Raw genomic sequence first — 26,431 nt, forward strand, 5'->3', positions numbered from 1 at the left:
GTGACCTCGAGCATACTCTAGGTCTGCGTTGAGGTGACGAGCCTTTCCGTAGTAAACTAGAGTATAAACCAAGCCTACACCGAGGTGACGAGCCTCTCCGTGATGACCTGGAACTGCATATCGTATGAGACTAACTAGGATTAACGACCCTAGATGGATCATTGTTTAGGTAAGTGACATATACGGAGGTACCTTAGTTTCCCGAATATGCTGTTTGAATAAACCTAATTAAGAATTGGGCTAACACGATCATACATGCATTGCATGTGCTTTGGCGAGGAAGTGCACATGTCCGGAGTGGTGCATGCCGCGATCGTGAGATGATGTCGCTGAGGGAGTGTAGGCGAGGGCATACATCATTATCACATACCATTCCTGCATTAACAAGAGTACTTAGGATATGATTGTTGTACTGCTTTATCATTACTACTTGATTGAATTGATAACATGTTAACATTTACCTTATAGCTCCACTGAGTTGATCACTCACTCCCACTCTAGGACGGTGTTTTAAAACACCAACCAGACCCGTTGTAGTTGCAGATGATGACGAAGCTTTCGTGACGGAGCCTGACTTCTATGATGACAAGGAGTTCTCCTATATGCAGCTATCAGGTGGGTCTATGTAGACCATGTTCTGATCGACGGGGTTACCGAGATGCTGACTAGATGCCATTACACTTGTAATTTTGTATTTTGGAACACACATGTATATTCATTTTGTCCATTTTGGGAGTATACATGTATATATTTAACCTAGTAACATGTTCACACTCTGGGGACCTACAACAGTTTATATGTTTTATATATCTATCATAGTCTTCCGCTTGCTTAAATTTAATCGTCTCTGGAGTGTGATATGCTGATTTAGCTTAATCTCATTCATGTTTAATGTGCAAATACAGACAACATTTAATCATCATTATCTATGTTGCATAAGTGATGCGTTGGAACTCGGGAGTTGGGGCATCTGCTCGACCCTCGGATTTCGAGGCGTTACACTTCTGACCTCCCCTCTCAGATCAAAGGCAACGTCGTCCTAGATAGGGTCGGTTTGGGTACCTTAAGGCAATGCCCAAGCTGAAGACCGGCTAACAAATTTTGACTGTTTTTGTGTATGTATTTTTCTTTTCAGTTTTCATGGGTTTACGATAGGCCTCCTCCATGTCTTTTTTCTGAGAGGCCCGAAGGAGTCTAGTATGTTGTGTAGTCCCTTTCTATATATACAACTTGGGAAGTAATAAAATAAAAATCTTGATCTTTCAACTTCCAAGAGAGGGAATGTAGGATAGAGAAAGAGAGAGAGAGAGAGAGAGAGAGAGAGAGAGAGAGACCACTTGGAATTAAGAAATGTACGAGAAAAATAGAGTAAAAGAATTTTGGAGTGAGAATATTGCAAATGGGGGAGGTTTGGAAGCCTTCTTATAGATAAAAAGTTATTTTTTTACAAAAAATAAAATAATGTGCCAACCGTTGGCCAATACGCGATTGCATATGTTGTATGCAATCGCATACATGGCATATGCGATCGCATATGCGATCGCATGTGCCAGATCGCATATGTGATCTGCATATGGATATGCACATATGCGATCGCACATGACAACGTGTGTAGCCTTTAGCCACCAAACAGGCTTTGTATCATTCAATGGAACCATCAGCCCTATATTTAATGGAGAACATCCATTTGCACCCAACGGTACTCTTACTAGTAGGTAAGGAAACAAGGTCCCATGTGCCATTTTTATCAAGGGCAACCATTTTTGCCTCCATTGCTGGCTTCCATTCAGGAACTGCAAGCGCCTCAAGAACTGATTTAGGAATAGATGAAGAGGAAATTGCAGCTAAGAACGCACGATATGAAGGTAAGACGAACCCATTAGAAAGAAAATTAGAAATAGGATGTAAGGTTGGATGATGATTACGAGTGCAAGAAGCAACAGGTGAAGATGGACTAACAATGGAAGTAGGGTGAGAAGATGTACCTGATACAGGATGAGGAGCCATGGATGTGGAAGCCACGGGAGGCCCTGGTGGTCTCATCCGTTTGCGAACATAAGTGATGAGCTGCTTGGGTGTCGAAGAGGAAGAAGTGGAAAGAGGATCAACAGTCAGCATGGGCAAAGAGTGATGCATATCAACATTGTCTGATGGATCAGACAGAGGAGAACAATGACCGATCTTCAAAGAAAGACACATCCATGGATATCCAAAAATAAATACAAAATCATAGATGGGTCATAACACTTATAGCCGTTGTGTTGAAGAGAATATCCAATGAATATACACTTAACTAACCGATGATCAAATTTGTCCCTCAAGGGACTCCGTGAGTGAACAAAACAAGTGCAACCAAACACCTTAGGGGGAACAACAAACAAGGGACAATCAGGTTTATGTGTATGAATCGGATTTTTTCCATTTAGAACACATGTAGGCATGATACGTTTAATTAAGCACCAGGACGTCATCAAAGTTGCAGACCAGTATGATTTAGGAACCTTCATTTCGATCAAGAGTGTGCGAGCAACTTCTAGGAGATGGCAATTCTTCCATTCTGCCACTACACTTTGTTGTGAAGTGTAAGCCATTCTCCTGGAGATACGATTTGAAGATTTTAAAGATATACTCACCACCATTATCAGAACGAATGGTCTAAATGCTACAGTCATACTGGGTCTGGATCATTTGATGGAATGATCGAAACAAGTGAAATAATTCATCACGCCTTTTCATCAAATACACCCACAAACCCTCAACTGCCATCCATGCTACCAAAACTGTTAAGGTTGCCATAAAGGAGTTTGTCTAGGGTGTTCTCTACCATAATTGGACGATCGAGAATGCCCGCAAAGTTGGACTCAACGGTTGGGTCTGCAATAGAAAGGTCGGCTCCGTCAAGGCCCTCTTCTCCGAGGACCCCAACTCTACCCATGAGATGGAGACCAAGTGCAGGTGTCGCCCTTCGACCATCGTTACCACCTTAGACGTTTACCCCTCCTACTAAGATCTCGGCCCTGCTTTCGATCGCAAGCTCACCCTCTAAACTTTTGGACCAATTTGTGGAGGATATATTTCGGAGCATGGACTAGTGAGGGACACCCTTTGTGGACAAAATGTTTGCAGATTTAAAAAGTAAGTGCCTTTGCTCCATAAGTTCATCGTTTCAAAAGTTCATACATTTTCTTCTTCTTCTTCTTCTTCTTCTTCTTCTTCTTCTTCTTCTTCTTCTTCCAGTGTTTTCATGCATGCATGGTGGTCTACCAAAAAGAGTTCCTGAGATTGGTAAGAATCTCAACACAAAATCAAATTTTGAAATGCATCCTGGGATTGATGCTAGTTGTACATGGATAGTGAAGATTAATGTATACCCTACTCAGTGTGGTGCAGCAGTTTGATCTCCTTGCATGTGTAGGTTGTGTTTGGCTCGCGCAATGAGAAAAGAAATTTGTAATTTTTGGGATCTAAAAAGAGAAGGCTCTTTATTTCGATATCACGATTTTGAGAAAATCACCTATGGGCCAAATGCAATCTTTCTTATGAGTGAACAGGCCTGATATTTTGGACCACGGCATCCAAGTGGTAGGCACCACAAATGGCTTGGATCTTACACATGTGATAAAGATGGTCTATAGGTTATTGCTCTAGTGCAATGGAGGACCTCGGCTTGGCCCATCTAACAACTTAGAGACCAGCTTGTGTTTTGTGTTTTAGAATTAATTTTAAAATTTTAGATGTTTCAAAATTTTCCCTATGGTTTGCCTCTGTACATGTATGTGTGCACCACGCCATGCTGGTGCGAGGGCAGGTGTGGATGTGTGTGTGCGTAGGCAGATGCGCCTATTCGTTGCAAGTATACTCGCACAAGTCTAAAGGGTTACATCCCTAAGCTGTGTCTATTCATGCAAATCGAAGGCTTGCTCCCCCTTTTGTATTGAAAAGTCGTATCTATTTGGGTCCAAGAGTCGCATCAGTTGAGCTTAAACCCTATAGTTACAACTGTCAAACAACCATTCACTCCAAAACCTTAAGCTATCAGAGTGTGGTGTATCAATGTATATCAAGGGACTTGATCACTTCAACAACCAACCACATGCGGGGTGAGAACTCCGCATGGGAACATACTAACAAGGGTGGAGGGACGCTCACACCATAAATAGGCCGGGCTTGATTTCCCGGTCCTTGGGCCGGAACTGATTTTCCTGAACCCCCGTGGGAGAATAATATATTAGCGAGGCATATTTGCTACTCTCGAGATTCGAAAATAGGATCTTCCGCTTTGATACCATGTCAAACAACCATTCACTCCAAAAGCTTAAGCTGTCAGAGTGTGGTGTATCAATGTATATCAAGGGACTTTATCACTTCAACAACAACCCTTTGAAAGGACGTCTCTACACCCATAAGGGTGTCCATTTGAAGCCTATAAAAAGACTTCTCATCATTTGTTTTTCAAAAGAAAGAAGAAAAAAAAAAAGCTCTCTGGTTTTCTATTTCCAAGTTCTCCTGCTAGTTTGGGTTGAGGCTGCGAGTGGTTCAAGCCTGTGTACAGCAAGTACACTGTTGTGTCTAAGTGATAGTCATTGTATCCTAGAGGTTGATTGCTCAAGTCTCCAACTGAACCTAGGATGTAGTCCAAGGAGGGCAAATTTGATTTCAAGTCGAGTGGTTCCAAATCACGTCTCGAATTCTACAATTTAATAAGTTTTCTATTTCTCTTATTATATAGTCCAAATAGTTTTCCAAACCCAAACCCAAACCCAACAAAGAAACCAATAGTGTAATAACTACAAAAAAGCTACAATTGTAATAGCAGCAAACAATTGATGAGATTGTCGACGAGTTCTCATGTTGTGTTGTTAGCAGAATAGCATCGATTTTTTGATGAAATCCAATAGCATATACAATCATCAATCTCTAGGAAAATATACGATAGTTCGACTACTAACAATATCATGAAGGTTTAGGAAGCTCTTCTACAGCGTTGTCGTCCACATGAGTGAAAGGAGGGATCTTTCTCTTCAAAAACACCTTTCATCTTCCATTTCCTCCCCTCTCTAGACCTTGTCTTGAGTCTTGACGCATCTTCACAATGCCAGTAGCAGGTGTGAAGGTTTGGCAACTAAGCCAGGGAATCTCTGAGGTTACCATCTCTTCACCGATAAATGGGCTTCTTCTACTTCTCATCTTCAAACCATAGATTCATAGATGTTTTGTTCCCTTTAACGAAAAATGCAATGTTTTTAAGCAACTATGTTTAGATTCAAGATCTATCTACAATTCTGCAATATGGATTCTCAAAAAATATAGATCAAAGAGAAATATGCCCAGTGGAAGATGGGACTTCCATTTATAGCATAGGGAATGATCTATATTCAAGGGGATTCACACATGTCCATCAAGGGTCAAGTATTTTAGGTTTAGATTAATTGGGAATTAGGTTAAGGGTTTGGGATTGGGGATTTAGGGTTTTAGAATTGGGATTTAGGAACTTGGGGTTTAAAAGTTAGGAATATAGGAGAAAAGAGGAATGGAAGTGAGAAGATCACTGTTCACGGCAGCGTTCATGACACTATTCACAGCACTGTTCATAGGTTGGGGAAAAGAGAAAGTGTAAGCTTAGGTTAGATTTTGACGTGGTTTAGATTGGATTTTTGATGGGGACATCACGCCCACACGCACGCCCCCCTACGCACTTACGCAATGAGGAAGAGGGGCCCACCATCGATCTGGATCGATGACGACGTCCAGGAAGAGCCTCCTACTTAGAGGACTGCGTTTTGATTCGTTGGAGTGGACCCGATAGTCATGTGAATCCCACCATGGGTTCTGATGATCGTGGCCCACTATTCTAATTAATCTAGTACTTTGGGTTTTGCTTATTATTGTTATTAGGAATATCATGGACGGTTTAGATTGTTTTGATTAGTTATTATTTTTTATTACTTCGTCTCCAAGTAATAGGTTGCGCACATGGCGCGAGTTTTGGGGTATAGGGTTTTATTATAAATAGGCACCCCTTGTAGTCTTTTTTTCTCATGGAAGATTAATAAAATTTCTGCATTTTTCTGCTCCTCTAAATTTCTGAGTTGTGGAGATCAATTGGGTGTGAAACCCTCCCTTCCTCGAAGGGCTGACTACCGTGGTGCGAAGCCACACCTATCCCGATTCGCCCCCACCTTCTACCATCTATATTTCTCTTCTCCTACAATCATTACGCTTCAAATCCATCCTCTATTGCAGTCGTTTTTCTCTCTACAGCAGATTTCCAGAATCTTGCCCTGCAGGAGGGCTGAAACTTCAGCGGAGCACCGCGCACAGACCGTGCATCTGATCAGGCTGAAATTTAGAGGTTTTGTGGCCCACCCCTAGCCGACCAGGGCCAAGCTGGCCGTTTTCTGATTTGTGGGCCCCACACACGTGTGGGACACCTCCAACACACGCGCGTCTGGGCCTTCACCGCTATCCACGCGTGTGACGCCTCTCTGGTTCGTTTCTCTCCTCTTTCACCCCTCTTTCACCCCAAATCCCTAACCCTAACCCTAAATTACTCAAATCCTCAATTTTATGCCATTTCTTTAACCTTAGGGTTCCCCGAATTGGAATTTGTGAACCCCTTGGATTGGAGAATTATTTATGTGCATGTGTGGATGAATTTACCCTCCTTTGATTATTGTTTGGCCTATAATTTTGATTGATCCAACCCTAGCTTGTGTAAGCCTGGGCCTGATAGATTCCCCTTGATTGAATGCTTGAACTTTTGTGTGGGATATGGAATTTTGTGTAATTGTTTCTAAACTAACGTGAACTAAAGCCTGAAAATCTTGCATATCATATTTGAATTTCATGTCCTGCATCAATTTTGGTAAGGATGGGAATTGGGAATGAATATTGTGGAGATGGGTTAAGAAAAGTGAAAAATAAAAGGGAAGTTTGAAAGAAATAGAAATAGAGATAAGAAAACTTAACTAGATTAACATTAATGGCTTGAGCTTCACACCATTCCAATCATAGGAAATTGCAAGGAGAAACCCTAGCAGAGAAATCTCATTCATAATAATCATAGCATACCTAAATTAGGGCTCCCATAAGCCTTAAATGGTCTCAACTTGGGACTTTACAAAAAGACGCCTCTCAATAAGGAAAAGTCCTAAGTACCTCCTACTTTAAAACCAAAATAAGACATAACCCCCTAACTTTCTAACAAATATAAAATAACCCCTACCTAAAGCGAAAATGTGTCTCCACGTGTAAAATGTATCTCTATACTCCCAATAAGCAGCCCGCATGCATCTCTCCAAAGTAGGGTCTTTAATGATGCGCCAAATATGCATGTGGGGTCTTCCACGCACCTACGATCCATAACCTGGCCCCACGTAATGATCTAGCCATAGAGAAACCAGGGCATGGGTCACAGCTCGTCTCCTCTGATATACTCGATATGGTGCTCGGATGTCCTCATGAATTTCTTATTGCATTTAGGACCAAGGGAAGATTCTATATTCTCAGCCTTATAGAAATGGAAATTCCATCAACATCCTAATATGCATAACATGTACAACTCTACTATTCACTTATTTGCTAGCCAGGTAGCAAATACAATTTAGGACTAGGGCCTTATAGGAGTCCATGAATGATAGTTATTCAATCCGAAGGTGATGCAGATTCTGTCTTTTCTAGTTTGGTTGGTTTGCACAACTTGATGAATTTAGTAGATTCTTTTAGAAGGCCTCAATGAACATAGATCAAACGCAAAATCCAATTTTGACAATGCAATGGTTGGTTGTTCACAGGAAAGTTGTACCATTTTTTTTTTGAGAGAACTGCAAATTTATTAAAAAGAGACCACCAAAAGGTGGAAAAGAATACAACCCAAAGCTGCGCTAAAAACCAAGCTAAGAAGTCAACAAACACAACTGCTTTAACGTAGGGGGCCCAGTCCAAAACTGTGCTTTTCACAAAGAAAATAATCTCTTCAACAGAAGAATCCTTATGTTGAAAACATCTACTGTTTTGGATCATCCAGATAACCAAAAAATCCCCATGGCAACAAGCCTCCAAATAGCTTTTCAAGAATTCCCCACCACAGCTCCATGCCAAGCCCGAAGCAAATGATCGATGGAGGCCAGCATTCCCCAGACCACTTGAAAAAGAGAAATGAAGTGAAGCCAAACTACATTGTTTGAAGTATCCATGATCTTATCCATATCTCCAGCTCGGTGATACCGATAACATTGGTAGTATTAGAAATTCCAAGTATCGACGATATATCGCTAGGTATCGCCAACATATCAATATCACTAATGTATCGCTAATATTTTCGACTGTGAAAATTTCAGGTGTGTCGCTTGTATCGCCAATATTTTCAACAATGTAAATTCCAGGCGTCGTTTGTATTGCCAATGCCATTGCATCATTATTGCCAAAAATCTTTTTATTTATAAAAAAAAAAAAAAAACCGTTCCAAATTTTTTTATGGGTGCATGGTTGTCTGATGAAATGCATGTTTGTATGCGTGTACATGTATGCATGTATAAATGAATGGATGTATGTATGTGAGTATGCACACATGCATACCATGGATGGATCGGGTATGTGTGATTGTATGTTTGTATGTATGTATGTGCATGCATGATGTTTGGATGGATGGATGGATCCACCATTTTCCCCGTGTTTCCCCAATGTTTCCCTAAGTCAACAAAACATGCTTTTAGGCCCCATTAAAGAGAAACTTATTATTTGATTCCTAAATATGCAAATGTGTCTTTTCACTATTTTTTATCCTTAAATATGCAAATATGTGTATTTTAGCATTTCCTGAAGTATCATTGAAAATTTCCACCATATTCCCCATGTTTTTCTAATGTTACCCTGAGTCGGCGTTAAATGCTTTTAGACCCCCATTAAAGAGAAACTTATTATGTATGTGTTTTTTAAAAAATTATTTGATTCATAAATATGCAAATATGTATATTTTAGCATCTCCTGAAGTTTCATTGAGAAATTCCACCATTTCCTCGTGTTTCCCCAATTTTCCCTCAGTCAATGATACATTTCCAGGTGTCAACGATAATATCGGCAATATCAATACATATTTCCATATCCCCAGCCAGCGAACATGTAACGATGCCGATACTACGAACACTGGCTATACCTAATGTTTCCTTTTTGGTATAAGACCAAGAGTCTTGTGTATTAACAAGGACATACAAGTCCAACCGTTCATTGATTCACAACAGAATCATCGGGGAGAATCAATCATTGTGATAAACCAAAGAGATCACCTGTCCAAAAGTCATATTATTGCCACGAAGTGGACTTCCGATAGTCGGGCAGTGGCCATTAGGTCACCTATTTTGAGTTATGGACACAAGAAATCATCAAAAATGAAATAAAATATCAATATTAAGAGATACCTTTATTTCCGACACGGCCACCATGCCTATAACCCCAGTAGGTGTAGCCAACTACACCAGGATGCTGCTGTCTGAAGGTATCCACAAAACCCCGAGACAAAAAGTTGACCTCAAAAGACTCTCTTTCTTCAGCTGTAAACCCAGCACTTCTACGATTTCCCTAAAAGTTTCAGAATACAAAAGGAAAGCATCATGGATGAAGAGCTTTAGCAAGCAGGAAGATGACCATCTAACATCTAGAAAGATATATAAACTTTTTCTACAAATTAAAGAATTCAAGGTCTAACAGTTTGATTAGTTCAATTTGTAGCCTAGAAAAATCATCATTCGTTGCATTATTCACAATCGCATCGCAAAATTAACAACATCTTTATACACTTAGAAGTTTCGTTTTTATAACAGGTAGTTTAAAGGTGTAAAGTCAAGCCGTCAAGGTTATGTTCATTTGCATGCTGAAAGGGCAAAGTTAACACCACCTTTATATGCTTGAAAGTTTCCTTTTATTCTTTTGATAGGTAGTACAAAGGAGAAAACCTTAAAGTTATAATTCGGTGCATTATTCACAATCGAAGGGTAAAACTAATGCCACCTTTATACACTCGAAAGTTTCTTTCCTTGCAGTATGTAGTGTGATGGTTTAAGACTCCAAGTTATGGTCATTTGCATGCTGAAACAGAATGCAATTGACCAGAATTGATGTATTGATCATAAACAGTGTCCAGCCTAACTCATTCAGGTTTTTGGTTCAACTCAGACAGGTAGAAATATGTGAGTGAAGGTTTTTTTTTTTTCATTCAGATTTAGAAAGTTAAAATAAGAGATTTTTTTTAATGGGCAAGTTAAAATAAGAATTGCAGCAATATCATGTATCCATTTCAAACCATAGACTATCGATTAAGGTTGCATCCAGGCTACACAAGCTGGCTGATCAAGATTTGACCAATTCAACCATCCACATTTAAGATCTGGACTATCCAGTAATCTACATTGGCCTGATTGAAGATCCAGATCATATCAGGAAATAATAAGACATTTGGGCCCAAATAAATGATCAACTTGGATTGTGGTCCATAGGATTTATTATTTGATTAGTTGTCAAAGTAAGCCTATGGCATGTTGGATAAGTTTCCCTCAAGTCTTTCCATCAATTAGTGTTTCAGGCCACTTGTCAAGTAGCAAATGATGTCAGAATGATACAAAATTGGCCCTATTTGAAAGCATGTTGGGTTAGCTTTCAAACATGCACAAGATTATGGACTTAACATATCTTTGGAATGAGTTACTGCCAATTAATGAAATCGATGCATGATTGACTCAAGATTCAGAGATATTTTAGTAATTTTAATATTTTTACTAAAATAAATCGTTAGGATTAGAAGTAATGGATGGTTATGATTATCTTAGGACTCTTCTTTGAATAACCAATGATGACAATCGAATGAACAAGAATAGCCTTCAATTCCAATAGAAGATTGAGGAGAAATTTTTTTTATTTTATTTTTCTTTTGGGTAATCTCTGGCATTTGTCTAGACAATAATTGAGTTTCGAGTTAACGATCTTTTCCTCTTCTTCTATTGTTACCTCCTGCATCTGGATTTTTTCTCTTTCTTTTTATTTTTTATTTTTTCTAATCTTTGGGACCTAGCTAAACGATGATAGAGTTTTAAATTCATAATCTTTTCCTCTTATCCTTTGTTGCCTCATGTGCATGGTTTTGTTGCCATTTCTGAGTAACTTTTAGCTTAAAATCTGATACACAGCATGCTTATTTCTGCAATTAGATTTTTCTTTGATTCTAGTTGCATCACTGTGGCACCAGAGCTAGTTGCACATGGGATTCCATTAGCTTGTTTCCTTCTTTTTTTCTTCTTTTCTATACAATTGAACCCTAATCCATCCCCATATATGTCTAATTACCCAAACCTCAGCCCTAACACTAAGTTTCTTAGTTTTTACTTTATTCTAGTTGCAACATTTTGCTATCAAAGAAAATTACTCCCATAAGTCATTAGTTTCTTTCCTTCTTTTTTTTCACCTATCCCTCTAGTTAAACCCTAATTTTTCCTCTAAACGTCCAATTACCCCAGTATCTCACCCAAACCCCAATTTTCCACATCCCCAGATCCGAAGATTTTCCAATTTCCTAAATTTTCGAATCCCAAACCCTAGATTTTGCAAAATCTCCAACCCTAAAATTAAATTTTTCCAAAATCCCTCAAACCCTGAAACCCAAATTGCTAAAAATCCTTAATTGCACCAAACTTGAAACTCAAATTTGTCCAAATTACAAATATTCCAAAGCGTATCCTTAACGGTGGGCACCGTTACGCCCACCGTTACCGCTATGGAACACCTTGGTCCTACCACCCCAGCCTCTACCCATCTCTACCTATGAGAACTACGGCAAGCTACATCATTCTTGTTAGAAGTGTATGGGGGTGTACAATGCAATGTTTCTCTTGTAGTGTACTTTATTGTGTTGGAATAGACATTTCAGTGCTCCTACATAATACCACATGCATGCCTTATCTCTTTCCTTCTTATCACTTATTATAAATAAAGGAAAGGACAGAGGTCTCATCATCTCTCCCATTCTCTCTCTCATTCTGTTTGTTGTTCTCTAATTACTCACTTCTCATTGCTACAAAAGTATACCTCATTTTTTCTACACATCTCGTAGTAAGAAAACATGTCAGGAATCGACAAAGTTTGGAAAGATAAAGGCGGAAATTGATAAGATAGTGCAAGAAGACCTACAAGAAATCTATGAATTGGCCCAAGCCTGTATGGATATCCTTGTTGAAATAAAAGTCGTATGGAATCTGAATTCGTTGTTTATGAAATCCAAAAGAAGTTGTTACTGGAAGTGATGAGATCCACAATGATGCAAATCAGGAATCAAAAGTTGAATTGTTTGATAAATCCAAAGATGGATCAATTGAGGAAATTATCAATTGATTAATCCAAGGATGTGAAGAAAAATTTGATGATGAAATGATGTGTGGGTAAAAACTTGAGGCTAAAGAAAAGATCACTGATGATTTGACAATCAAAGTGGCAAAACCTAGGTGAGTGTTAAAGTTGACATGGATGACACACATCCAATGAAGATCGAAGAGAGACTCGTGGTGAGAAAGCCAATGCAGTGAAATCAGAAAACAGGCCACAAGGATGCTACAATCAACCACTACACAAAAAGTGGAAGCCATCTCATAGATGAGGGACAATGTAACGATGGAGGATGTGGTCTGATCTACAACGCCATCCTATGAGAACAATATCAATTCTCAACTTCTGCCAAGGAGGACGTTCACACAGAGGCACATTGGATTCAAGGATCAACACCAGCCATCTACTAGACGAGTTTTTTGATTGAGGGGGAATCAATACATCAAGGACATCCAGTAGTCCAAATTGGCCTGATTGGATATGAAGATCATAACATGGGCCTATTGAAAAATCTGGACCCAAATTAATGTGATGCAACTAGAATCACATTAAGACCATTTCAATGGAGGAAGCTCAAAGCTTTCAACAGATAAGATGAAAATTATGCACAGCTCCCAGTTTGTTAAACATCGAAAGGGAAATCACAGAATATTGGACTGTAATTATATACACAATGATCAGTACCAAACTGACCGTCGGAACTTGGAAGACATCTCTGTAGACTTCATATCGAGTCATCTTCAGATTCAATGAAACATTGCTTGCAGTTTGTTTTGCGTGACCAGTATTTGAAGATGCCACGCTTCTCAACCAGAAAATAGTAACCCATGTCAAAGGACACTTGATGTGACGAATGTAGCAAATTGGTTTCTGTGTGCTCCTACAGGATCCCAGAAAATGATCACCCCGAATTGTAAAATGAAATTCCTTTATCCCTCTGGAGAACTTTGTGGAATGGTTCAAAACAAAGCAACAATAGAGTAGTGGGTATCTATCATCCCCATAAAAAGTGTAGGTTGTAAAACGTTCACTAGGAAACCTGTTAATAAGCCTAGGAGGTGAGAAGCCCAAAAAAGTGGGATGTATACTCAGCTCAAATCCCATACGCATGTGATAATTCAAGAAGTTGAACAACTGGAGAAACACTATTCGAGATCATCGATTGGTGATTTAGCAGCTATGGTAGAAAGATTACAACAGGTGGATCAAGTGAAGCAAAAGAGGAATCAAATGAAAGGTAAACACTGATGCTGATCAACATCATCTTTTGAAAATGTTCGAAGTTGATGGTGTTTCTATGAAAAGAGAGTTTTCTGGTTGGCACACCGAACAAGCATAATGAAAATATGGCCATGAAAAACAAAGAATATAATTGGAATGGAAACATTCCATAGGAGATGCATGCAAGGTGAGGATATCAGACAATATTGAATTTTTCAGTCTCTACAAGTTTCATGATGACATCTTATGATAGGAAGACAACGACATGAAAGAGGACAAGATGAGTGCAGCAAGCTCAATGAAGGGATCAACTATGTGTTGTGTCGATGGGAAGATATGGGGCAAGATTGCTTACCGATTTGATATATTGTGACGTGGAGAGGCAAGCCACAATAATTGGCAGCACCGACAAAACAGAAAAGCAGCAAGTGACGATGCAGACTGAAGGTTTACAATAGCTTGAACTTGAGATTGAGTTCCTCCCAACTAGGAGTTGATGCACGCGAAGTGGACCACAATCCACTCATATGAGAGCCCAAACCCAAAATCAGGAGGAAGAATAAAATAATAAACTCGATTTGGTATGGTAGCATCACCCTTGATAGGTCCCATATATGTGTTTAGCTAGATTTAAAGCCAAAAGATGCTTAATGACTAATCCATAGTATAGGAGGTTTAGGTGATGATGTCACCATACAGATGTGCCCCGCACAGGCATTGGGTATGGTAAAAAGGCTAAAAAGGGCTTCTAGAGAGTTGGGAGGTAGGTAGTAGAGGGAGTCCAAATACAGACTGCAAGGGTGTCTTCAAATACAGTATTTCTATTAAGGTTTCTATTTGTAACTTGTTGGGTTTTTTAAAGGTAATTAAAGTGCCATTTGAAGGACTCTTTAGACCAAATCTTGAGCATAAATGCATGTTGACAACTTGGAACCTAAAGAGATCAACAGGACTGAAAACCCAGAGGGGTTCCTAGAATGAGCAGTCTTCAAGATTATGCTTCAACATGCTTTGGCATAATATTCCCATGAACACCACTTCATCTATTGTTGGCTGGACGAGTAACACCATGACTCTTCCAAGTTTTGTCCACATCTTTTATGATCCTTCGAGATAAAAGGAAAAAAGAACCCCAGCGACTCAAGGACAAACCATACCCAGATTTTGAGGGGGTTTGCTTGAGAAAATAACACCAATCTTAGAGCTCCTTCAAAGGTGGCAGCATTTGCTTGCTTAGTGGGCAAAAGTAAGGTTCTCACTGTGGATAACTTGTACAAGAGGAATATGATTATGCCTAAGGAGTGTTTATTATGCCTTCAAGATGAGGAATCGGTTAACCTTCTTTTTATTCATTGCCCATTTTCATCAAAGGTGAGGGATGGTTTCATCCTTCTATTTGGATTAGCATGGGTTGTTCCAAGTTCAATTGACCAGTTCTTCCTAGCATAGCATAGAAAGAGAACTGATGCAGGACAATTAATCACTTGCTCTAACAGCTCGAACTGATAGAGCATGGCGAATCTATCCCTTTAACTCATAGCCTAGGCCCCACATCCCTTGGGTTAGGACCTCGGCCGAACCGCCCTCGTGGGCCCCACTTCACATGGGTTCCACTTCACACGAGCCACCCACTTCACAGGTGGGGCCCGCCTCACACGGGCCACCCACCCTGAGTGTGCCCCTCCCCACTCGAGCCCGGTGTGAAAATGCCCCTACATTAGGAACGGATAAAGTTGGGAAGCAAATTGGGCATCTATTTCTATTGGCTGGTTTATGGTATATTTGGCTACAAAGAAACAATTGTTGCTTTAGGAATAGAAGGAGCCCCATTTCGGAAGTCTTCAAAGGGGCGAAATTGAATGTCATGGAATGGGCTCAAGCAGCTAGTGTTATGCGCTCAGATCAGTTTCACAGCAGTTGGTATAATTTGTAGTGGGTTTTTATTGTATTTTTATTTCTTTTTTCTAATTCTTTGGCTTCGGCCTTTTTTAATAAAGTGATTACCGTTTCAAAAAGAAAAAGAAAATAACACCAATCTTACATTTTTCCCCAAACCTTTATTTGAACCACATCACATGCCTCAAGCAGGGTTTCGATTGACATCTTATTTAGCTGTTAACTAACATGAAACAGAATTCAACTAACCATTACAGGGTAACTTCAAGAAAGTATCTTACTGCGAAGAATATAAATGTAAAGAGAAAGGGGATATATGATTTTGTATCACTTACAGCAGGATCATAAATGTCTATCTCTTGATGAGCACAGTTCAAATCACCAGTCAAAATGACAGGTTTTGACTTTTCTAAATCCTGCATCATTCATGCAAAACAGTCATTAACACTCATTACCAATCCTAGAATTCAATGCATTCATTGATTAACTGGCACCCTGTGCCAAAATCATCCTATATGAAGTCTGCATGAGTTTGAACAGTACTTCATTTTACAGAGCGATCAGTTAGTTTGTCTTTTTAGTAGAAACAACAAAGTTTTATTCAAATTTTCAAATAGAAGAAGCAAGTCTAGGAAGGAGAGAGTTCCGGTACACAAAATAGATCCAAGGGGAAAACCCTGAGGCCCATTCCTAGACCAAATCATTCGCCTGCCCACATGGGTAACTAAATGTTTAACCTGGAGATGATGCAAAGGATTTCACCAAAGATGGTACATGTTCCATTGTTCATACTTTCCTTGACAAGACCAACTAAGTCTAACAAACTTCAATAAAAGCATTCAACAATAACCAGCTTGAAGTAATTCTTTGAGAAGATTTGCAAACCTTTGTGAAGATATGCTGATAGAAAACTTAATAATGTAAAAACAGTGTCAGAAGATTGTTGTCAATGAGTTATCTACGAATTTTGGAAGCCACGATAAAATCACTCAAAAGAAAAGCAAATTTATATAATAAAGCCTAACGCTGCGTCTATCATAAGACAATCCGCTGCCTCTGCCCTCATGAATAGACTGTGATGAAATGGCATGTAGTGAGTGTGATTGCCAATCTCTACTACATATCTTAAAAGAGAACTAAGAGAGACAGCCTATCCACCCAAAGGAAAAAAGAAAAGGTAAGAAAGCACGCACTTTCATGTAATTGCTAAGAGATGGGTCCCATTCTTTAACCCTGTAAGACTAGCATCAACACAAATCCCATCAGTGTCATATAGTTTTTTTGCTAACAAAGAATTTACTGCCATAAATATAGATGAGTCTTGGAGAGAGAACAAGAAACCAGGTGAAATGAAGCATGAAGCACTAATGTGCAATACCAGTCTTCTCAACCCATCACCAGAGTTAGGAACATATCCACTTATTAAGTAAAATGCATCAAACTCCACTGTCACAAGCCGTCCTTCACTGTCATGATCCTGGATACCCAGCCCATACTTGACAGAGAGTGGCTTAATCTGTCAGTCAGGAACAGATGCGTTACTTTTTTACCAGCAAATAAAGTACCAAATAACCACCATTTAAAACCCAATAGTTAAATCAAAACAGTAAGCTGCATGATCAAACTCACCGTAGCCATCATTCAGAAACGGCATATATCAAATCAAAGTTAGGGATTCACACAAAGAGGACGGGAACTATAAGTGTTTGTTCCAAATGTTAAATAGTGTAAAAGCTTAGGGATGGGAGCAGGACCACTAGTTTGAAGCAGGAGTGGCACCTTCCTAGCAGGTTCCTGCGATTAAAGTACAGAAGTGATGCATGATAAATGCCATGGATCAAGAAGCATTTAGGGCCTGTTTGATTTTCCATGATGCATGTAAATTCTCGGTAAATAAGTAATTATTACTTTTTCACTTGTTTGAAAATGGGTGAGTAATTCCACCTCAAAAACTAGTCCAAAAATGTTGACTTAAATCTGTGGGCTCCATCATAATGTATCAGATCCAATGCTCAATTGGCCCACATGAAAGGAAACAATAGCCTAAATTTGTCCACCGTTGAAAGTTGGTTCTTTCACTGGGCCCACATTGAGGTTTATTTATCATCTAACCCATTCAGTGGGTCACACAGACATGGATGAGGGAAAAACACAAATATCAGCTTGATCTAAAACTTCTAAGGGCCCCAAGAAGTTTTTAATGGTAGGCATTCGATTCCGACAATTTCGTGTGGGGTGGTCCACTTGAGCTTTGGATTTGCCTCATTTTTGGGCTCATGCCCTAAATTCAGCTAGCATAATGAATGGGCAGTGTGGATAAGCCACACATATTACAGTGGGCCCCACATTTATTTTGCAAAATTTTCAATTTAAGTGTTTAAAAAGCAACCCATCAAGTCAGCATTGGGAAAGATGCCGTAATTACCTTGGTAAACAATGATTACTCATTTACAGGGTAATTACAGTTGAGCCAGAAAATCAAACAGGCCCTTAAATCATTGTTGGGACTCGAATATAACTACCATGTAGTAAGACTTTAATCAGTGGGTATTCACACATTATCTTGCAAGCACAACTTCAATTTTATGGTGCACACATGTCCAACCAGTTAAAAGGGATGCGGATTTCCTGCGAAAGCCTTTCGCAGGAAGTTCTTGCGGTGGGAACCCAGGTGGGGCCCATTGTGATGATTTTGAGAAATCCGCTCCATCCACACGTTTTTTGAGTTCATTTTAGGACATGAGACCAAAAATGAACCATACCCAATTCTCAAGTGGGCTGAAAATATGAGAATTGAATTTCGACAGTTGAAATATTCATGGGTCACAGAAGTTTTGAATCATTCTAATATTTGTTTTTTCAGTTCATCCCAGTAGGAATGACGTTATTAACGGTATGGATGGCATGTAAACATCACTGTAGAACCCAGGGAGGTTTCAACGGTAGGAATTTCCCTAACCACCTTTTCCTTTAGTACGGCCCACTTGAGTCGTGGATCCTGCTCAATTTTGGTCTCATAGCCTAAAATGAGCTCACAAAACGGATGGACAGGGTGGATTCCATACAAACATCACGGTGGGCCCCACCTGGGTTCCCAGCGCAAGAACTTCATGCGAAAGGCTTTCGCAGGAAATCCGCGTCCAATTAAAAGACATTTGGCACAAATCTAGAGCAAGGTATTCAAAATCGGTTACGTAACGGTGAAGGTCATAACTATTACATGTTATGGGGTCGAAATGAGCGTTACAGAAAAAACAGGCCGTAAAGGCCCTGTAAGGCTGTAACGGCCCCGTATCACCCCTTAATGGTCCTGTAACAGTTTTTTTTATAAAATAAAAAAGGGTCATAACAGCCGTTACGGCCCGTATCATAACGATAATAGTGGTGGCCGTTACGGCCACCATTACCATTTTGGAACACCTTGATCTAGAGCAAGCATTACAAAATGCAAATTCTCAAAAGTTCCTTTTAAAATGCATGCTAAAATTCATCGCCAATTACTGAATTGCGGGAGATACAAGTGCAAGTGGAAACAATCTCTGATTATTCTTATGCAAAAGATACGTTACACAATATACTGTGTGAATTTTGATCACCAACTCTGAGTATGATATTCATCAAGATTCGTCCCCAATTATTGATTTGTGGGAGATTCATGTGCAAAGCGGAAACAATCTTTGATTATTCGAATACAAAAGATACATTATGCAATCATGTATGAATTTTCATCACCAAGTCTGTAGAGTGTGATATTCACAAAGCGACTAACAAATTGAAATGACAAGAGCCCAATCTATACGTAAACTTTCCAAGGATAGTGGTGTAATCCCCATTCATGAATATCTCAGATATTGAGATGAGAAATGTCTGATAGGTTAATAAAAAAGAAGGATGAAAATAATAACAATAATCTTTTGCCTTTGGCAACGAGAACAGATAATAAAACAGATGATTACAGAAGTCCCAAATGCACACTGAAAAGAACACAATGGCACCATCAGAGAGAACACAATGGCACCATCAGAGAGGTCCCCCTTTGGTCTTTGTGGAAGACAGAGAGAGGTGGACAATACAATGATCCAAATTGAAGAAAAATGGTTAGCACATGATTTCCTCTTAGGAGTCTGAAATCACCATACCCGTGAAATAATTGCAGTACCAGAATACCCAAGCTTGGAAACACTGCATGTCCAGAAGCTATTATCATAGCCATCTATAAGACGCTGCTTGATGTCCTCCACATCCTTCTCCTGCTCCCAGAACAAAGCCATCCGATCAGCAACAAAAACTATTGATGCCAGAGTAATGGAGGGTAATATGGTTCAAATGCTCACCGCCAGTTAGACATGACTGAAAAATAAAATAATCTTCGTGCTGTTTGGGTGATCTAAAGATATGTTTCCCATACATCTCCAAATGTATATCTACTATATATGGTGAGGAACAAGAATAAACACAACAAATAAACCAGACAAAAATGTTGAAATGAATGCAATAATCTTCAATTGTAGTAACAGTTATATACAATAGGAAAAACATACAAAATCAGAACAATGTGATCTTATATGAATCGTGAAAGACACATGCTGGGATATGATGAACCAAGCAAAATGCCAAATCTTCCTATGATTGGTTTTGGAAGGAAGGGTAATTTTCAAAAGCTTTAATCTCTTAGCTGCCGATTGGTAAACTGAAAAATAAGGTCTGAAAATTAATTTAGGTGCTGAATTTTGTGCTGAATTTTAGTACTTGAAAGTACTGAAAAATCTGTTTGGTAATTTATCTGAAAGTTCTTATATCTGAAAATAAGCACTTTTTTAAGCAGAACTTGTTTGGTAAACACAAACTCAAAAGTCTGAAAATTAGAAAATTGTCACATTTGCCTCTATTGTCCCAATTCTCTCTTTTGTAGAGTATGGGACGAAAGTTGTTATTCTCATGCCTTCAAATTTGGCACACCTTTGCCCAATCCAATAAAATTTTAGTACTTACCCAACCAAATAAAGCCAAGTAGATGAATTATCTAGATCTCTTACATTTGCCATGTGTAGTAATATGAATTAATTGTGTAAGGAAGCAAGTAGATGATGCTCGCCCCAAAGATATGCACTGAATATTTAGATTTTCAGTTTCTACATGTGTGGCAGGTAATAGCTATGACATCCCTTTGGGACTCGATTGTGTGTGGATTGCCTACCCAGAACATGGCACATGGATCAGTATCAGTTGACATGGAGAGTTCCGTGCACCCCACCACCATGATGTATGTGTTATATCTACACCGTCCATCCATTTTGTTAGGTCATTTTAGGGCATGATCCCAAAAATGAGGTAGATCCAAATCTCAGGTGAACCACACCAGAGGAAACAGTGGTGATTGACTCCCACAATTAAAAACTCCTTAGTGTCCTCTGTAATTTTTATTTGGCATCCAACATATTCGATTAAATCACACAGACCTAAAGGGAAAATACAAATATTTGCTTAATACAAAACTTTTGTAGCCCTCAACAAGTTTTAATAATGGGCGTTCAATCACCACTGTTTCCTACGGTGTGGTCCACCTAAGATTTTGATTTGGTTCATTTTTTTATTTTTATTTTTACCACGCCCTAGAATGATCTAGAAAAATTGATGGACGGCTTGGATATACAACATATACAAGGAGATGGGGCCACGGTCAGGGCAACACCCACTAACGTGTTACACGGTAACCGCCCCCTCCCTTTTACTCGACTCGTGTTGTAGAACAGCACCTAGGTCGGTACCGTTTTGACATGGCAAAGTTTTGTGGGCCCCATCATGATGTGTGTGTTATATCCACATCGTCCATCCATTTTGTCAAATCATTTTACAGCATGACCCAAAAAATGAGGCAAATCCAAATCTTAAGTGGAACACACCACACAAACAAAAAAAAAAAAAAAAAAAGTGGGGATCAAATGCCTACCGTTGAAAGCTATTTGGGGCACACAAAAATTTTGGATCAATCCGATATTTGTGTTTTCCCTTCATCTAGGTTCGTGTGATCTTATGAACAGGTTGGATGGAAAAGAAAACATCACAGTGAACCCTTGGAAGGTTTCAACGGTGGGCATCATTGTCCCCATTGCTTTCTAGTGTGGTCTGCTTAAGCTTTTGATCTACCTCGTTTTTTGACTCATGCCCTAAAATGATCTTGCAAAATGGAGGGACGATGTGGATATAACCCATATATCATGGTGGGGCCCACGAAACTCTCACACGTCAATAAGCGATACATTTTCAAAGACCGCAAAGGTGATAATGTCTTTTCAAAATGTTTATAGGGATATTTTCGTCAATAGTTATTGAAAATTTTAAAAGCAAATCATTGAACGCATTCAACTATAAGTAATAAGTCAAGGGCGTGTGACTGGAAAAAAAATCACTAATTTTAAGTGATTTTTAACATTAAGTTCTTAATGTCTTACCTTTACCAAACAGTCTGAATTTTCAAAATCACTGAAAATGATAATTTTCAATGATAAGTTCTGAAATTAAGTTTTACCAAATGGCGCCTTAATCTAATAAGGATCAACCCAATATGTAGATCTCAAATTTCTAGAACAAAACTACAAAGGAATGGTTCAGATTTTATGATCATAGTTGCATAGAATGAGATTATTGATACCACACTTCCTTGCATCAAGGAATCTCTCTACGATCTATCTTCAATGAAGCACAATCTCATCATAAGACTAACCCTGAGATCTAGATCTAGGGGTTTAGATCAACCCTTAGAGTGGATCACACAAGGGTAGGTAACCTCCCTCCCTCTTCCTTGAAAAAAAAAATGCAGAGGGAAAAGGGAAGAGGCCAGACATCTCTCTCTTTTTTAGTGGCTAATGGCTTTCATTCTCTGGAGAATAGGATCTTATATAGAGAAGGTTAGGGTTTTGGTGGGATAGTCTACCACCCCATGCAGTTCGGTATGCCCTATATCATTTAAAGTACAAACAACATATCTATTCATGCACCTAAATATACTGTATCACTCCATCATTGTGGCAACTGGCAACTCATTCTTGTTCTAATCCCATAGTGGGTCACTAATAGTTCATGACCATTAGTTTTCCAACGAGATGTTAAAACAAAATCAAGAGTTAAAATTGAAGATCCAACGATTAAAAACCTTCTGAAAACTATTTCAAAACATCCAGAAGTGAGGGCCCACGAAGATGGGCTTGATGGAACCCAGATCCATGCCTAGCTAGCATCCACAGAGACAGTGGATCCTGTACTAGATCACAAAAGGTTTCCTAACATCAATGATGTACCCCCAACCACATCCCTATGTTAACCACATTATGTGTCGTCCCTAGATGTGTCAAAGCAATCATAGCAAGACTAAAATCGCTCTCTATGTCCTCAAGCCAAAAGATAAGCCCAAGCTAGTGCACTATCAAGTCAATACAATCCGCACATGATGGCCATCTTGGTTAGGAGATGATGTGATCCTCTAATGCAAATATCCAAATGGTACATAAGAACCCATATGTGAGTGAACATCCACTCTCGTGTGGCAAAAGGCCCGGATGACCTGATGGTAGAGATAAAGCTATCCCAATTCATCATTGGTTCAATCGACACATAGGATACCCACTAACTTGATCCAAATTGTCTAATGTCCTCGAGCAAATATAGAATTTAGGATACTCGAGAATTGCATATCACAACTCCCCCATGACCAATACGGAAATGCCTAACCGATGTGTCAGCTACCCTTTCACCATGGAGCTAACTGGGAGTTAACTCATAAGGAGTCAACTACAACCCACAAATTTAAAAAAATAATAAAAAATAAAAATCTTTCCATGTGCAATTGCATCATCAAAAGATGGAATATAAACATGAAGATCACTAATGACCAAATTCCATTAATCACAAGAGGTCACTCATAACCAAGTTGCAACCAACAAAAGAATTCAATTGGATTTCACCACACGTATGGCCAACAACATACACTTTCCTACCTAAAGAATGAATACACACACACACACACACACACACACCCTAGAAAGTGCCAAACATGAGCCAAAGGCACAATTTGACTTGCCCTCCCATCATTTTTTAGCAACTAGTAAAAGGATTTGATTGGGAACAAGCCTAATGTTTCAACTTTCACCTTCCAGCTCCATCTATCTACAATTATCGGATAAAGACGAACAGTCTGAATCTTGACTTGGAGTTTTATGAAATCACCTATCTCCTCATCATTAAAGTTCCTTCAAAAGAAAGGAAACCAAATAGTCATATCCAGTGTTGTCATGTGCAATCGCACATTCGCATATGCGCACACGTGCAGAAATTGCATATGCGATTACTGCACATATGTGATCGCATATGCCACATGTGCAATAATATGCAATCGCACACAGCATATGCAATCACTTATTTGCCAACAGTCAAAAATCTGACCATTGGAAATTTAAAATAAATAAATAAATAAAATCTTGATTTTTTCTCTATAAAAAAAGGATTCTAAACACTCCTACATGCACTCAAAGTTCAAACTCTCTCTCTCTCTATCTCTATTTTGCTCTCTTACACTCTCTCTTATAATATTCCAAGCCCCAAGCTCCACTCCATCCATATTTCTTTCAAGTTTGAAGTTTCAATCAAGGGACAACTACAACTACAAGGATTCAAGAATCAAGATTCAAGAGACAAGACAACCAAGCCCCATCCATTGAACTCTCTTTCTCGTTTCTAATTTTTCCAAGTTATAAAGATCAAAAATTCATAATCACATTCACACAACACACCCACCACTCTCTCTTTCTATCTCATTCTCTCTTAAAGTTTCATAATCATATCCAAGTTCTAAATTCTAACTTCTAACATTTTTTTTAGTTTGTTACTTTGTTACTTACAAGTTAGTGTCACAACAACACAACTTACAAGTATACAATATTCCAGAATCAAGAGTCAAGACTCAAGGGTCAAGGCAAAAGTGAAGACAAGAAATGAAGAATTTATTTTTTTGTAAATTTGTAATTGTAATTGTGTGTGTAAATCTCTCTCTCTCTCTCTCTCTCTCTCTCTCTCTCTCTCTCTCTCTCTCTCTCTCGTCCCATCTCTTTAGTCTCTTTACTCTTTAGTCTCTTACTTTAGTTTTTAGTTTACTTTTTAGTACTACTACTAGCAATCAATACACACACCACCAACATAACGTCTTCTTCCCAATCTTCCTCTTTGAAACGCAAGTCGAATGACCCAGGTTGCAAGTATGGGCACTATCGTAGAGTTTCGGATAAGACTCACATAGTATGTGAGTTATGTGGGTATGTAGGTTCCGGTGGCATTGCAAGGCATAAGCAACACCTTGCACATTTACTGGAGTCAAATACAAAAGCATGCGACAAAATTACTCCAGAAATCCGAAGGGAGACCATGGAGTATATGGAAAAACAGTCAAGAAAGAGACGCGATAGTGCCCTACGTCAGGAGGAATATTTGGAACAAGACGCATATGAAGATATAAACGTAGTTAATATCGATGAAGCTAGTCCCACTCTCCCTACTTCGACAGATCGATCTAGACCACAAGTACAACCAACAGTCTCGAAAAGAGCCCAAGAGCATAGGCCCATGGATAGATGGTGTAGACCACACCCCGAGGATGTGATCGACCAAAGAGGTCGAGGCAAAGGGTCGGCTCAAATAATTTTAGAGAACCGGTATAAACAAAAAGATAGAAAAACCATTATTCAATATATTGCTAAGTGGTTTTACCAAACCAGCATTGCTTTCAACGCCGTTAAATCGAGAAACTTTAAAGTAATGGTTGAGGCTATAGGTCAATTTGGACCTGGGCTTAAACCTCCTTCATATCATGAAATGAAGGAGACATGCCTGAAAACCGAAGTTGAATATACACAATCTTTTATAACTAAATATAAGGAATCATGGAAAACATATGGGTGTTCACTAATGGCCGATGGATGGACCGATAGATCCGATCGGTCTCTCATTAACTTTTTGGTAAATTGTCCAACTGGGATAATGTTCTTGAAGTCCGTGGATGCATCGGGTCATTCACACACAGGAGAATACTGGTTTAGCTTACTAGATAATGTAGTTAAGGAAATAGGTGAGAAATATGTTATACAAATAATTACAGACAACACAGCCTCGCATGTAATGGATAGTCTTCTTATGGAGAAGGGACGTCGTTTATTTTGGACCCCCTGTGCGACCCATTGTGTTGATCTTATGTTAGAAAATATAGGTAGGTTATTTATAAATGTGATTGCAAGGGCTAAAAGAATCATGATCTTTATGTGCAAACATACCCTTCTTCTCAGTCGAATGAGAAAACACATTGGGGGTAACTTGCTACATCCAGCAGTCACCCGTTTCGCTACAGCCTTTTTAACACTACAAATATTACATGCAAGAAAATTAGAACTTAGAAGCTTTGTAGTGTCAGCCGATTTTACAAGCGGGCCTTAGTCAAAGAAGGCTTAAGGGAAATAGGTTCAACAAACAATCCTTTCGCAAAGTTTTTGGACACTAAGTAGTAAAGGCGCTAAAAGCATCCGAGCCTTTAGTCACTATGTTGCAATTAGTGGATGGGGATGAGAAGCCAGCAATGGGTAGTCACTATGTTGCGATTAGTGGATGGGGATGAGAAGCCAGCAATGGGCTACATATATGATGTGATGGAGAGGGCGAAAAATAAGATCATGGATCATTTTAACTATAAAGACCGTGATTACAAGCCAATTATAGATATTATAGATAGAAAATGGGGCAGCCAAATGTCATCTCCATTGTATTCGGCTGCTTACATCCTTTAACCCAGCCTATTTATTCACTTCTACTAATCCAGCAGAAGCACTTACTATACATATGGTTAGATTTATTAATATTTTGGAAAGAATGATTCCAGATAGAGAAGAACAGGACAGGATCTCAACTTTAC

At 39.1% G+C, this 26,431-nt stretch overlaps 1 protein-coding gene across 3 annotated transcripts in view; it reads right to left on the bottom strand.

Moving 5' to 3' along the window:
• The window catches only part of LOC131228028 (DNA-(apurinic or apyrimidinic site) endonuclease, chloroplastic), a 64,747-nt gene that overhangs the window by 9,065 nt on the left and 29,251 nt on the right, over positions 1-26,431 (bottom strand). For all 3 annotated transcript variants that reach the window (XM_058223850.1, XM_058223852.1, XM_058223853.1), the window contains 5 exons: positions 19,623-19,733; positions 16,862-16,999; positions 16,677-16,724; positions 15,819-15,899; positions 9,417-9,576 (listed from right to left, as the gene is read on the bottom strand). In XM_058223850.1, coding sequence (XP_058079833.1) covers positions 9,417-9,576; positions 15,819-15,899; positions 16,677-16,724; positions 16,862-16,999; positions 19,623-19,733 — 538 coding nt within the window. The remainder of the gene's footprint in view (positions 1-9,416; positions 9,577-15,818; positions 15,900-16,676; positions 16,725-16,861; positions 17,000-19,622; positions 19,734-26,431) is intronic.

This window comes from Magnolia sinica, chromosome 15 (genome assembly GCF_029962835.1).
Source record: "Magnolia sinica isolate HGM2019 chromosome 15, MsV1, whole genome shotgun sequence".
NCBI classification, from domain to species: domain Eukaryota; kingdom Viridiplantae; phylum Streptophyta; class Magnoliopsida; order Magnoliales; family Magnoliaceae; genus Magnolia; species Magnolia sinica.